Raw genomic sequence first — 15,956 nt, 5'->3', positions numbered from 1 at the left:
CTCTCACAGCTGGGTTAGGAGGAGCATTTTAATGGGACCCCCATCCTGCCACTGGCTCCTGCGAACTGGTGGCAGTTGCCAATTCAGGGGCAGAGTGCGATTGCAGTTTCACCAGTGGTATATCGCCGGTGAATCCACTGCCACTTGAGTCCCTCTGCCTCCAGCTCCTGACTAGTTTATTTCTTCCTCAACATGCTGGGCGGCAGAGGGGCTCAAGAGCAATGATGCTGAGTGAAGTTGTCATCACAGTCTACCCTCACATACTGGTCCTGGGCGAGATATATTGATATATCGCCCAGTGTTAGTTGGGAGCAGGGCTGAAATGCCCTGCAGAGCATCCTGACCCCTGAGCACAACCAAAATCACAGGGCAGGCAATCGTGAAAGCTTGCTTAAGGTGTGCCTATTATGTAAATCACAGAGGAAGAAGCTGCCTCATAATGACTTGAGCCTCCTCTGACCTGCAGCAGCTTACTGGCCCCAACTGCAGAAGGGGGTCTCTGTCTGTCTCTCTTGCTGAAACCAAGGCCCATTAACTGGAAGTAGCAGCGTTGAACCTGGAACATTTGCCATGAAAAATGCATAAGTTCTGCCACTGGGCTATGGGCCATCGGTCAATCTGAGTTACCTTGGGAGCACAGCTTCGATTTTGTAAAAATTAATTTTGGGCACTTAAAAGTGCATGGAACACACAGCCCTGGGTTTACAATGCCACAAAAATACCCATTTTCCAGGTCTAATGTAGGCAGTTGCACTTCCTAGTGAACAGCACGGCTTATTCTGGGTAAATGCAGTTAGCAGCATTCTCCCTATATTTTCCTGATGGGCATAGAGTGAAATGGAACAGCCCAGCTATTCTTTTGGTTGCGCACTCAGTGGTGAGTCTGACCTTGGGGGAAGGAAAGAAGTTACAAAAGAAAATCATCAAGCCATGCAAAAGTTATTTAGCAATGATTTTCTGAATTAAGGTCCATCTAGTCCATCATCCTATGGCCAAGCAGGTGCATCCTCAAAGGCAACAAGCAAGGCTTGAAGTCAATAGCCCTCCCCTGCTGTTGGCCCTTTGGCAGTTGGTACTGGAGTGGCACACGACCTCTGAAAATGGATAATTCCTATAGCAGCCATGACTAGTAGTGACTGAGGGATATATTATGTTACCCTATCAAGACATCCAGGTCTGTGAGCATCAACACATCTATTGACAATGAATCACATGACTAATTATGTGTTGTGCATCTTCTCCTATGTCTGTTTCAAATCTGCTGCCAGTCAATTTCACTGGGTGACCCTGAGTTCCAGTTTTATGGGGAATGTGAGGGAAAGGTTGACATGAGGTGTCTTCTTGCTATGCAGCTCTGCTTTAAGTAGGGTGGCAAACTGGGTTTCAGGGTCCAGTGGAGTCAGGCATGAACCATTATTCCAATTAAAACAGGGAAGCTTGGATACCCTAATTCGAAAAGTTTAAATTATTAGACAATGTCAAAAGAGACAATTCTGCTAAACCAAGTCTTCTACAGATGGAAACAAAACAAAGCAAGCTAACCCTTTCCCTTCATTGCCATTTGGTCCCATTTTTCCTCTCTGTAGCTATTTATTTTATAGCTGCCAACTTCTTGCATCTGATGAAGTGGATTCCAGCCCATAAATATTGATGCTACAATAAATCTGGTAAGTCTTTTAAGATGCTGCAAAACTCTGTTGTTTGAATACAAAGGTCACCCCCTGCCCAGCCTCAAAATCTGCCTTACCGTGATTTTTGTGTCTGCATAGCCGTGCCTCTGAGCCAGGTTCCACAAGTTAACAGTGAGCTGGTTGAGTTTGTTGTTTCTCAGGTCTCCATGGGCCAAGATGCTATTGAAGAGGTTGAGGGCCAGCTGGCTCTGCCGCTTTAAAGTCTACAAGATTTTAAAACACAGAATTCTTTTAGCAGACAGACATGTAGCTTGCAAGTTCATACACAGGGTTGCATGGGAGAGGAGAGAATCAAGTGATGGAATGTCAGGCTGCAGATGTTGCATTTCATTTGGAACCATTTTTAGTTTTTTAGCCTGCACCTATTGATTCATATCTACCTACTGACAATGCCACATCATGCATCTGATGAAGTGGACTCTAGTCCGCAAATGTTTGTGCTATAATAAATCAGTATTAAAATTGACAAAAGACTTTTTCTTGTTTGATTACAGACATTCAACCAACAAATGTCAAGCCTTTTGCCTTGTTTTGAGATCAACAGATGTAATGATGGAGATAATACTATTTTTTATTTTTATCATCCATATGTCATCTTTTGTTTCTAAAGGGAATTGCATTTCCCTTAGGCTGAAGCTGCAATGAAAGCACTTGACTGACAGGCACATTAACCTACGGCTGAGCAACCCCTTTTGTTCCCTTATCAGCATCTCCCTTCATGTCTTCTGCCTACTTTAAATTTTTAAACCCTCTCGGAAACAACAGTGTCATTCTGCAGTATTGCACGCAACACTGTTAGAACACATTACAAAACAGCAAAAACAAAGGCAGTGTCACATAGACACTGACTTGCACGTGCAGACTGTCCCAGGTTCAATCCCATTCCAAAGAATCTCAAGTAGGAAAGCTGGAAGAGATCTCATCCAGACACGTAGAGAGCCATAGTCAAAACAAACAAAATTCTTTCCAGTAGCACCTTAAAGACCAACTAAGTTAGTTCTTGGTATGAGCTTCAGAAGTGTGCATGCACACGAAAGCTCATACCAAGAACTAACTTAGTTGGTCTTTAAGGTGCTACTGGAAAGAATTTTGTTTGTTTTGACTATGGCAGACCAACACGGCTACCTATCTGTAAAGAGCCATAGTAAGACAATGCTGAGCTAGATAAGCCAACGATCTAACCTCAGTAGAAGGGAGTTTCATATGCTCATATATGTTCACCCTGAAGATGCTTCATAAAAGCACCACATCAGGGATTTTCTAGGGCAGCTGCCAAGCCCTAGAGGTGCTCCATAGCAATGCCAGCATTACCCCTGTGTAGTAGGCTGAATGCTCTTTTGATCATCCCCTTTGTCGGGATGCACTTTCTGTTCAACTTGGGAAGAGCAAGAGCCGCTTGCCCTCCCCTCCCCCCTTTTAGAGGCAGAGCTGCCAGCCATCGCCCCAAGGAATCAAATCAGCTGAAGAATAGTTGGAAGCTGCTGAGCCATTGTGGCTGACCTGCCACATTAATTAATGCATTTTATACTTCACCAGAGCCCTCTCTCAATTCACCCAGCCTTAACTGTTGCCCGGTGTGAATTACTGCTGAAGCAAGCAGGGGAAAGAAATTAAAACGCTGCCTAAACGCTGCTATCAGGACTACTCGCTCATGCGTGCACGCATACAAGCCAGCAAGAAAGAGTTTATGCTGAATGTAACATAGGGAAAGGCTCTCCCAAGAAGATGTTGCTGCAGTTGGCCATCATGCATCTACAGCTACCTCATTCTACAGGAACATTAGCCCTGCTAAAATCAAGCAACTGATGGACTATGCAGAACTTGATAAACTGACTGGGAAGATCAGATATCTACGAGATCAAAAGTTCATCGAGGACTGGGGAAAATTAGTTGAATGCTGGGAATGTATAAGTGATAATGGAATAATGTTAGTGGCATTTAGAGAAGCTCTGTAACAGCATAATAAATATTGTAAAAAGGCAAAATAGAAGTGGGGGGTAGGTATAAAGGCAATACCAAAATTTGGAAATGTGTATTTAAAGAAATTAGAATTTGGATGATTGGCAGAGAAGCCGAAGGAAGTCAAAAACCGAAAATTTAATAGAAATTGTAATGTGACATGAATGTATGGAAAATTAATAAAAAATAATTTATAAAAATAAAAAAAAAATCAAGCAACTGCTCTCTCCACACTCCCAATGAGTGGGCAACAAGAGATGTTCTTATACAGCACTTGCATTGCTTTATGAGCTCATAGGGTGCATTGCAGTAGTCCTGTCTCAACGTTGCCAATGAACAAATCACTGTGGCCAGGCTAATGCTCTGTCGAGGAACGACCAGAGCTGGCACAGAAGCTAAAACTGATAAAAGACACTTTTCACCACTGTAGACACCTCAGCTTCTAGTGACAAAAACAGTTAAAATCTACAAACTAGAACCCATCCAAAACAGGCCTGAAAGCCACCCATCTTCACAGCCTGCATCTTGTTGGGATCTAATACAGTATAATAATCTTGTGGGATCTCATCCAGCCCACCATTGCTTCCAGGCACTGGCACAGCCACTTCTGATTCAGAGCTGGGAATAATCAGTGTACCTATACCTCAAATGAACTCTCCCAGCAGCTTCATAGAGATGTCAAACCATACTGGGGACAAGATGGTAACGTCCAGAAGGATAGAATCATAGAATAGAATCATAGAATCATAGAGTTGGAAGAGACCACAAGGGCCATCGAGTCCAACCCCCTGCCAAGCAGGAAACACCATCAGAGCACTCCTGACATATGGTTGTCAAGCCTCTGCTTAAAGACCTCCAAAGAAGGAGACTCCACCACACTCCTTGGCAGCAAATTCCACTGTCGAACAGCTCTTACTGTCAGGAAGTTCTTCCTAATGTTTTGGTGGAATCTTCTTTCTTGTAGTTTGGATCCATTGCTCCGTGTCCGCTTCTCTGGAGCAGCAGAAAACAACCTTTCTCCCTCCTCTATGTGATATATATTGCTCCCTCCTCTATGTGATATATATTGCTCCTTTTATATATTTGAACATGGCTATCATATCACCCCTTAACCTCCTCTTCTCCAGGCTAAACATGCCCAGCTGCCATGGTCAATGGTATCAGGAGCTGGTGAGAGCTCAAGGAGATTTAACAAAGATGCACCACCACCATATGCCTGCCTCTTTCACACTAAATGCCATTCATAGGGGCACCCAAGGCTGATTCTGTTCCAAAGCCAGGCCTAAAACCAAAGTGGATTTGGCCTAGATAATCTTTCTCCAAGAGTGGCTGGAGAGTTGCTACCACCCTCTTGAGTACCTCACCCCTAAAGGGGTTATTTGTGACAAGCTGGCTTATCTTGGGATCCTGGGTGGGGTGGGGTTTTCCCCCAGGAACTGACAGACTGTCACCTCTTTTAAGGTTGGCAAGCATCGCACTCTCATGCAAGGATGCATTTTCTATACCCAGGACTCACCCGCCCTCTTCTCAGCCTGCTCATATTAGCCAGTTGACTCATATTAGCCAGTTGTGGCCAGTTAACTCACTGCAAACACCTTGTCCACATACTCAAGCCTCAAAAGCTGACCCTCGTCCCACAGACCTAGACCAGATGGTACACTGGACACTTCAACCAGACTGGTGACAACAACAACAGCATCAATGTCATCACAGAGACCTAAGCAGTCATCTTTGCCTTTTGCACCACTCACACTCTGGCCATCGTCCAGCCTGTGTTATAATCTGCAGCTCCCTAGAATACCAAGGAACAATGTGGGCTCCTCCAGGCTGGAGAAGACACTGGAGTGATTGTGTGGATAGCCCACCAAATCTCACTGATTTTCAGCGAGACTAAGACCTCAGCAGAATCAAGAGCTCTGTCCACCACAAAATCTCCCGGAGGGTTCAGGAATCCAATCTCCAAGGGCATACCAGCTTAATGGGCCCTCCACCCCTGCAGAGGGAAACCTGACACCATGAGACCAAACCTCAGCAGGAAATGGGGTGACCATAATAATGGTGTAAGCAAGATATGTTCAGAAGGAAGGCGAATAAAACTTATCACCAAACTTAAAACCATGGAGAAACCTGGCCTGAACAAAGACCTTGGATTCTTATCTCATTATACATGACAAAGCCATTTTTCACCTTTTCACCCCTTGCTTCTTCCTGTAAGACCTATTGCAGTCGTTAAGAGTCGTCAACAGGCTCATCACAGCTATCTGCCAATCACCCATTCCCACCAGCCTTCTGAGTAATACCCCTCCCCACCTTCTCACTATATAGAAGGGTCTGGAAACTTCTGTTTCAGTGTATCTGAAGAAGTGTGCATGCACACGAAAGCTCATACCAAGAACTGACTTAGTTGGTCTTTAAGGTGCTACTGGAAGGAATTTTTTTTGTTTTGAGTAAAACTGAGGCACAGTTCAAGGATTTATCAGTGGCCAGCAGCTTAGGAGCAGATTTCAGGCCCAACACAACGCTGGAAGCAAACTACGTAAAGTGTTTGTGCAAATATTTGTTATGTAAACCAAGTTCCCCCAAGCTGGTGTCCTCCAGGTGTTTTGGTTTACAGCTCTAATTTGCTCCGGCCAGCATTGATGATGGGTATTGTAGTCCCACAAAATCTGCAGGGGCACCAGCTTGGGGAAGGCTAGTCTAGACAGGTGTCCTAGACAGTTTGCACCAACCTCATCCTTCCCAAGGTTCTTGAGATGCTCCAGGATCTGGGCTATCAAGGTTTCACACAGCTTGTTGGTTTCTGCCAGGAACTTGGTATCTCCACCATACAGGGTATCGTTGGATTCAACTGAGAAAACAGGTTTAGGAATAAAAACAGGGACATGGGTATTCAAGAACGCCTGACAGAAGACAAAAAAAATAAGCATTTATTGGTGCCTAAGTTTTATTTTCTTCCTCTTCCCTCCGTTCTTTTGTGTGTGTGTGTGTGTGTGTGTGTGTGTGTGTTTAAGATTGTAAACCTGCAGGCATGTACTGTCTCGTTTTAATTGATTGTATGTAAGGCCCTCTGGGAGCCATTTGGGCTGAAGCAAGGGGCCTAAATGCTCTCTCTATTTATATAAAGTAAGAATACCTACTTTTATTAAAATATTTATGTACTGCCCTCTCGCAAAACATCAGGGCAGTGCACAACAACATGAAGGCGTTACAAAGCAATACAAAAAAAATCTCAGAGCAATTCTGTCTGCCTTTCAGTTTTCCAAGTAACAATGGGTTCTATCCAATGCTAGTCCCACTCAGAGGAGACCCATTAATACATTAATTTCAGTTGGTCAAAGAATTGTAGAGTTGGGAGGGACCCCAAGGGTCATCTCATCCAACCCTCTGCAATGCAAGAACTCTCAGTAGGGCTTAGCTGGATACCACCCATTGCCAGAGGGCAGAGCCAGTGCATACATACATACACCTGAGCTTGAAGTTACTCCATCTGTAGAGTAAGCTATGGGCAAAGTAGAGTCTGAGCATCTTGGCACATAGTGAACTACAAAGTTGGATGGGCATTCAGAACATGCATGTAGGCATGACCTAGTGTACACTGATGGATCTGTTCTGTAACTTTTGGATGAAAATTTCTAATGACAAGTCTTAATTTGTTTTGACTATTGGAAACCAAAAAAGTGGGGGGCGGATTTCATGCATACAAAATGCAAATACCCTCAGCAGATTGTACTAAAGTTCTAAGAAGACTCATCTGAAAATTCTGTTTCTGCTGGGAAATACACTAATGAGCCAAGTTTGTCTAATTATTCGGACTGATTAAAGCCTCTAAAGTTTCCCTTCAGAAATATGAAAAAGTTGCTGTTCTTACAGAGTGCTCTTTGATTTTCAAAACAAGAATGCTTTCTCTCACTTTAGTCTTTTCTTTCAAATTAGAACATTGATCACCGTTGACTTTATGGTACATTCAATAATTTGTTTTCAAAGAACGTAACATCTCTAAGACCAATTTTTATTTCACTTACACAAATATTTAAAATGCCAGAACGGTGTCCAAGAATTTGAAGCTTCTCAAAATAGTTTTCTCTGAAATATGTATACCCTGTTCCCCATGACTAGTGCTCAAAGCAGCATACAAGATATAAAAATCAGAAAAACAAAAATCAATAAAATTACCCATTCAACAGGGACTAACAAAGCAAGCTAAACATTATTATTATTATTATTATTATTATTATTATTATTATTGAGAGAAAGCAAAACTTTCAGAAGCTGCAGCTTAAAATCAACCACATCAAAACACTATCTAAACACAGAATAAAAGAGCAGTCCCATGACACATTAAAAATTGCAATGTAAACACCAAGTGGGTGTGCTGGAGGAATGACAAAACTGAAGAAATGGAAGTGATTCTGTGTCTTCCAGGGCTTTCTAGACATCACCTCCCCTGTGACAGCATCCATCTATTTATTTAGAATACTTACATTCTGCTTTATGAAACCTCAAGAGGTTTTCAAACCAGTTTCTAAAAGATTTATTTGTTATATATTTATACCCCACCTTTTCCCCTGACTCAAGGCAGCTTATAAATAAAATAAGAGCAGCTAAAAACATAGGAAAAAGCAACAGCAACAATATTTAAAAAGAAGTAAACACACACAATATTTAACAACATACAGTGGTACCTCGGGTTAAGTACTTATTTCATTCCGGAGGTCTGTTCTTAACCTGAAACTGTTCTTAACCTGAAGCACCACTTTAGCTAATGGGGCCTCCCGCTGCCAGTGTGCCGCCAGATCACGATTTCTGTTCTCATCCTGAAGCAAAGTTCTTAACCTGAAGCACTATTTCTGGGTTAGCGGAGTCTGTAACCTGAAGGGTATGTAACCAGAAGCGTATGCAACCCGAGGTACCACTGTACAAGCACAACAAAAACAGCTTTAAAAAATAGAATTATTTCTATAACATAATCTCATAAATTACCACATCCATGCATATACTACAACATGGAACACCATTAAAAACAGCTCAGGGCCAGTGGGGAGAACCTCAGACTCAGGGGCCCACTGCGGCCCTCAAAGACCTATCTGGCCCCTGGTTCTCTCCCCACTCATGGGCCCTGCTTTGTATCCAGACTGTTTTTCCTGACTTTGCCTGACTTGAATGCATTCTTGAACTCTGATTGGATGAATGACACAGAGGGGTGTCTGCAAAAACTAGCCTATTGTACACTTTGCCTACTTCTGCCTTTGACCCTGCCCACCACTGCCCTTGCCACCCCAGAAGGCAACTTTGGCTGAAAAAGGTTCCACACCCATAACAGGAGTAGCCACAACGCTGCCAACCCTGGTTAAAGTAATTCCGAATGCCTCTTTCAGGTAAGTATTTGATTTTACAGAAATACTGGGATCTGCTACACAATCAAGACAGAAATCTTCCAGCATTTGCAGCTTAGCCCAGTGGCCTTACCCACACTTCATTTAAGCTATCTGCAAGAAAGCTGTGTATTTTTAAAGAACTACTTCATCCACTGCCATGGCAAGAGAGAAAGCAGGACAGAAGCCAGCCTCCTTTCTTTTTCTCTCTCTCTTAGGGAAATGTCATGAGATTAAATGAGCTTGAGCATGCCTGCACTAGTAAGATATTATTATTAAAGTTGGGAATACATGAAGTTCTTTGAACCAAGCGCTCAAGAGTTACTGATGCAAAGCAGCGCTTAATCCCAGGTTTTGCACAAATAAGGTTTGCAACGTGTGGATTAAGTATTTAGGCTCTTTGTGCAGGATCATAATCCAATTGCACACTCAATACTTGCTTAGTAACCGAAAAGGATTTATCAAGCTGTGCTAAAAGGGAAAAACAAGCACCAAACTGAGGCTGAAAACATGACCCAGAGTGGATCTTCTTTCTATTTTCATGTCACCTTTCTTCCAGAACATTTTATATCACCAGCCTCTGCCAATCTGGCGCCCTCCTGTTTTGGACTACAACTCTCATCAGCCCCAGTCAGCACAGCATAATGCTCAGGCTGATGGGAGTTGTAGTCCAAAATATCTGGAGGGTACCAAGTTAGCAAAAGTTGGTGTGCATAATCTGCCACCCTCACTTTATCTTCACAACCACCCTGTGAGGTAGGTTAGGCTGAGAGAGACAGTGATTGGTCTAATGTCATCCTAGTCACACTGTTCTTTAGCTGAACTATGTTGAATCCCTACAAGGCAGGAGAGGGGGATGATTCAAATAAAGCCCAGTTTGGGCATACTGGAGATGGGGGTTGGATTTGAATTCTTCTCCCACCTATGATTCCCCCCACTTTTTTTGCTTTGAGCAGCCACTCTTGGCAGAGGTTCCTTCTGGCCACCAACCATTCTGCAATCTGCAGATGAAGGGTGGTATACTAAATGAATGAATGGACGTGGCTTAAGGACTTCAAGGCTTCAGCTTCCCCACCCTGCTCATGCTGTGCATTAAGTCTCTCCTACGTACAGACATACTTTGCAGGGACCAAGCAACTCCTGACACACCGGCCTGCTGCCATCACCCTTCTAGCTCTCTTTGCTAGGTGGGAGGGTCAGCTGCAAAAGCCGTGGAAGGTGAAGAGCTTCATCATTTGGGCCAGTGACTGAAGCAGCCGCTGACATTCCTGCCTGCGCATCTTTCTAAAAGCACTGTGATTGCCTAGGAGTCACTATCAACTTCCAGGTCAAAACTGTGTGTGTGTGTGTACACGTCAACCAATCCCACCTTTCTCACATGTGCCTTTTTTTCTTTTTACTGATTTTGTGTTTACATGTGGACCCCAAGAACCGAACCCCCACATAAGACGTGAGTTTCCTGTATAAACTTCAAACGTGATACTATCCAATCTGAAATAAAATTGTAAGCTAAATTTTCTTGGTGTTGAAATCAGTTTTAATAAGGGATGTTGCACTACCAGTGTCTGTGGAATTCCCTGCCTATTAACATTAAGCAGGTGCCCTCACTGTACTGTTTCAGCTGCCCACTGAAAGCCTTTTCGTTTCAGCAGGTCTACCCAGATATAGAAACTGAGTTACCTAGATCCATTTTAGAAGTTTTATTCATTTTATCTTTGTCTATAATGATAGTGGCTCTACGTATATTTGTTTTTAATTAGACGGTGGGTTTTAGCTCCAATTTTTTTGTATACAGCTTGGAGAGCTTCTTGGATCAAGCAGTTTATTAAATCCTCTAAATAAATACATGCGTCTTTCTGCCTTTCACTCTCCTACATATTTCCAAGCTTTTACTACCGCTTCCCTCATGCTGGCTACTAATTGCCTGACAGGTCACTGTACTTAATTATAGAAGGCTGTTGATCCCTTGGCCTGCACTGTGACTTCAGCTTTGAACAGTGCCTTTCCCCAGCGCACACACAGTTGAAAGATACAAAAAAGGAAACTGAAAGCTTTAACTTTTTACTCTTTGGAAATAATGATTCCTCTCTTCTCTCTTTGCCTCTTACTGCCTTCTCCAGAATAATTATTATTATAACAATTCTGACCATCATCATTACTATTAGACTTCTTAGTCCCTTGTAACCTGAAGGTCTCCAAACAACTTAAAACACAGTTTTAAATACAAATCTATTGTACCATAAAAAACAACAACCCCATAACAGAATCCTGACTCTTGTCTCTTTGCAGCCCCACCAAACAAAAAGATGGAGCAGGGGGAGGTGGCAGTATAAGATGGATGCAGAGAGGACTTGAAGTCCTGAAATAAGAAACCTCATTTATACAACTCAGGGCAGAGGCTGGATCCAACAGAAGGGGTCTGTGGCTTCTCTTTGTTTCCAGGCCACCTTTCTGTTAACTGCCCAAGTTTAAAGGCAATCTATCCACCACTAGCAAAGCAGGGCAGGGCCAGAGCCCTGGCCTCACCTGTGACTTCATTTACCCCTTTGCCCTCCATTTATCAGTCTGGCGTCAGGCCAAGGCACTTCTGCTTGCACAGCACTGGAAATCAGGCCCTTTCTTCTCTGCCTTCTCCACTCCAACTCCATTCCATACCCTGATCAGGTCTCATCTTGACCACGGTTGCATGCCAGTCACGTAACTTTTATGTTGAAATAGCTCACCTCTTCCATCAGACCAAGCAACACTCCACTCCTTCATTGGCAATCCCATCCTCTCTGCATCCAGAGTAACTCCTCGTGTTTACCTTTTTAAAATTCTCCACAGTCTTTCCCCCCTTATTCCCCTGATATATCAGCATCAGTGATCTTAACCGATCCACCTCTGGAACCTTCAACTGCCTTTACATCTTCTGCTGTCAAGCAACGCCATTCAATCACCTTTGCTTGTCCATTAAGTCTGTCAGCTCCTAACAGAACACCTTTGCTAGCACCAAATCTGTCTCCTTGAAGCTTTCCTTTTTCCCCTGAAGCCGCTGTTTAAAGCCGGAATGGGGGACCTACGGCCCTCCAGAGGTTGTTGGACTGCAGTTCCAATCACCCGCTTCCTCCATGTATTTACAGCTGCCATATTCATAAACAATTCCATCTTTGTGCATAGGGTTAGTGGTAGAGCACGGGACATAGGAACCCACATTGCACTGAGTCAGACCACTGGCTCATCTCACTCAGTATTGCAGACACTGACTGGCAGCAGCTCTCTGGGATTTCAGGAAGGGAGTCCTTCCCAGTCGTACCTGGAGATGCCAGGGATTGAACCTGGGGCCATTTGCATGCAAAGCAGATGCTATACCACTCAGCTATTGTGGTATGAAGTAAGATCTCAGTCTGTGTGGTTCTAAATTAACAGGAAACTGCCTTATGTGGAGCCAGACCATGCAGAGCCCAGCAGTGTCTCCACTGATTGGCAATGGCTCTCCAGGGTTTCAGATACCTAGTCTTAAATGCAAAAGATTCTGCACATGCTTTGCTCACAGAAGATCTTCGCTTCAATCCCAGGCATCTCCTTTTAAGAGCATTGGAAGTAGCAGAGCTAAGAAAGCCCCCGACTCTGGAGTAGAAATCAGGAGTAAACCCTGAATCATTGGCCAAGCTGGCTAGGGCTGATGGGAATTATAGTCCAAAACTTCAGGGGCAGGGCACTAGAGTAGATAATACTGGGGGAAATGGACCAAAGGGCTGACTCAGTCGAAGGCAGCTGCATTACTGTACACACAAGCAAGTCAGCATTTGGTACTGTGGCTTGCGGGAGCCTCATAATGAAATTCTGGGGCTCCCAGCATCAAAGCCTCTCTCTCTTACCTTTGTCTACATGGTAGATGTAAGTCTCCTGACTCATTGCTGAGAGAAGATGCACGACATTTGTATAAATCCGGACTTTATCATCACCGTTATCTTCCCAGGTATAGTCCTGGATGACGTTCAGCAGCCCTCGCACAAGAAACAACACTCCTTGCTCGGGGTGGTCCTATGGAAAAACACACACACACTTAAGTAAGACCCAGTATAAGCAAACAGGATTCCACACTCCTGCCCCCCAAAAAACACTTCAGCCACCAGCAACATAACATCCTGCTTTGAGAGATTTTGTGCTGGCTCAGCAATGGTTAACCAAGCACTGTCATAAGCAGGTGAAAGGAGACTGAAGAGCTCTTAAGAGAGGCTTAGAAGCGCTCACCTTAACCCAACGGATTTCAGGCAGTTTAGCAGCATGCTGGCATGTTGTTGTTTTGTTTAACTTTGTTTTTGTGGAAGAGCATCAATTCATGTGAGAGCCTCCACCTGCACTATGCAGACTGAGGTTTACCTCCTATTTCTAAGGAGCTCAAAAATCAGGGAGAAAACGCTGGGAAAGGCAGAAAGCCTTCATGAAATCCACATGGCTCATTCCTGGCTCTTACCAATCTGAGCCTTTGAAAAAACCCAAAGCACAAATGTTTTGAAAGAGCCTCGTTTCTGAGAGCAGCAAGTGGGGAGGGGGGCGGCTGCACTCATGTCCTGCTTGCAGAGTTTCCAAGAGGCATTAGGTTGACCATTTTGAGAACAGGATGCTAGAGATGGCCTGAACAGTTTTTAGCTGTTCATATGCTCTTAAAGGGTTTAAGGACCGTCAGATGAACCCAGCTGGATGAAACCAAAGGGCTTACCTAGCCCAGTATTCTGCTCCAAAAAAACGCCTTAGGAAAATGGAAAAGCAACAGCCCTCTCCCACTGTTGCTCCCCAGCATAGTGCCTTCAATACTGGAAGATAATATAAACCCACCTTGACTAGTAGCCATTGACTAGTCTTTCCACCCACCAGGTGACTGGGTAAAGGCCTTTTTAGTGGCAGCATCCAAATTCACCAATGGTCTCCCTAGAGCCAACCCTAATGTCATTTTGGTGCCAGGAAGAACTTTTTTAAAAAAAGAAAATTAGTTTGTTTTGCCCCCCAATTTGATTTTTCTAATGATTTTACACAGCCCTTATGTGTCTTCTTGTTGATATTTTATTTTACTTTAGAAACCCCCAACTGTTTTTGTCTTGCCTAGCTACATAAGCTGCCCTGATAGTATAACTGTGGGTTAGAAGAATAAGCCTTTCAGCCCTAAAGATTGAGTGGCTCATGCTGGCTACTCACAGGAATGATCAACAGAGTGGAAAAGAAATTGCAGAGGAATTCCAGGAGGAACGTTTCGGAGGACCGCATCTTCCCATCTATGTTGATTGTCTTTGGCACCTCGGGAACAAGGCTTATTGCCGCTTTGAAAAAGGCATCCGCTGCAAAGAAATCACAGCCACTGCTTTATGAGCAAGCAGAACATAGATTTATCGACAGGCCTGTGATTTTAAGTAGACCTGCACACAATCACATGGGCTCAAATCTCTGTTACACTATCCAGCAACCTGCAATTATTCAACAAGCAGCACTTGCAACAGTATATTTCAGGGAACCGTGATCTCCTAACAGGGGTGGTTCAGGATTCCAACTCAGTTATGCCTCCCTCCAAAATACTGGTTCTTAAAGACAGGTTAATTTGCGCAGTTAGCTTTACACAACAACAGTGGTATTACATTTCCCATGGGCTACTAAGATAAGGAAGTCTATGGAATGCAATCACATCTGCCATTGCTCTGGTGTTACAAAACACACATGCTCAATGACTCTGTATGTGACATTTTGTCACCAGAAAAGAAATAATCTGAATAGCATAAGTATCCAGTTCCACGGACAAGAATACTCTTGGCTTTCTAAAGTTACTTCAAATTACATGGGATGAATCTCCAGATCTTTTCTTAATTTAGCTTTCACTAGTTTGCCTGCTTAAGTCTATCCCAGCCTGGGTAAAAAAACAATCCCAACACTTAAAAAAAAAAGTAGTAAACTCCTCCACCAAAACATTAAACCCAGACACCGACATCAGAATAAATGCATTAAAAGGTCTGCATCATACAAGTAATACAACGTGATTAGTCTTTTGAAGGCTAAAACAAGCAGACTTGTGAGTAGAGTGTCATACCTCCTCAAGCGAGAGATCATAGCCTAGGATATATATTTTTTGAACACCACACATTGGAAAGGCATACAGAAAAACAAGAAAGCTGAAATTCGCCAACACTGTAAAGTGCAGTCAACCTACATCTTATGAGCAAACAATCTTATTTATATTCCAAACATATTCAGAGACATTTAAATAATTATACTTCCTCAAGGAACACACACAAACAGAGAGAGAGAAAGTCTCAAAATATCACCAGCAATGCAAAAAATATTCAGTCAATTGTTATGCCTTTTAACACAGAAACATAGCTGTCCTTCGTGTCCTATTAAGTCACATAGAGAAAAGCCCAGACAACTATTCCCTGCTTTTGGGGAGGGCAAAGAAGAGCAAAAAGGAACTGCTTCAGCCAGGAACTCTCAGCTTTAATTCAAATAAATTGCTTTTTGAGTCTTCTCAGGGCTACAGAAAATGCAGGGTTGTATCCAACTTAGTGCTACTCAGAGGAGACCCACTGAAAGTAATATGCCTAAATTAGTCACAAGGTTGTATTCAATGCTACCTCTAAAGTGAAAGGACTTGGCTAACGTAAGTTCATTGCTTTCAATGGGTCAGAGTAGACCTTAGTTGGATGCAGCCCACCGGAAAATGGCTTAGCTGGTGGTCCTTACTCCAGAAAAGATGGGTTTCTGTTTACACTGATCCCAACGCAAACTGTAGGGAGGAAAAACCCAGCGGGGAAAGGAGCCAATCCACTTAACACTCAGCAACATTACTTTATGGGCAGGGGGGAAAACCCCTCTCCCTCCCTCTCTCTCACAGCAATTTGCTTTCTGTGCAACTGTCCTTTCATCATAAGAAAGGCCTGTCACCAACAAGAGGACCATGACACTTGTC

General features: G+C 43.4%; 1 protein-coding gene and 1 long non-coding RNA gene across 6 annotated transcripts in view; both read right to left on the bottom strand.

The window, feature by feature from the left end:
• VPS35L (VPS35 endosomal protein sorting factor like) overlaps nt 1-15,956 on the bottom strand; it is a 78,949-nt gene that overhangs the window by 1,658 nt on the left and 61,335 nt on the right. For all 5 annotated transcript variants that reach the window (XM_083711373.1, XM_083711371.1, XM_083711374.1 and 2 more), the window contains 4 exons: nt 14,201-14,340; nt 12,883-13,048; nt 6,380-6,498; nt 1,748-1,894 (listed from right to left, as the gene is read on the bottom strand). In XM_083711373.1, the coding sequence (XP_083567499.1) occupies nt 1,748-1,894; nt 6,380-6,498; nt 12,883-13,048; nt 14,201-14,340 (572 nt within the window). The remainder of the gene's footprint in view (nt 1-1,747; nt 1,895-6,379; nt 6,499-12,882; nt 13,049-14,200; nt 14,341-15,956) is intronic.
• LOC310831365 lies at nt 467-1,741 on the bottom strand. Its single transcript, XR_014557812.1, has 2 exons — nt 1,093-1,741; nt 467-1,043 (listed from the first exon to the last, which is right to left on the bottom strand). It is a non-coding gene; the product is annotated as an uncharacterized lncRNA (long non-coding RNA).

The sequence above is a fragment of the Podarcis gaigeae genome, assembly GCF_964106915.1.
Source record: "Podarcis gaigeae genome assembly, chromosome: 14".
Taxonomy (NCBI): domain Eukaryota; kingdom Metazoa; phylum Chordata; class Lepidosauria; order Squamata; family Lacertidae; genus Podarcis; species Podarcis gaigeae.
The sequence above is the reverse complement of the archived record's forward strand: the minus strand, read 5'-3'. Positions and strand labels throughout refer to the sequence as shown.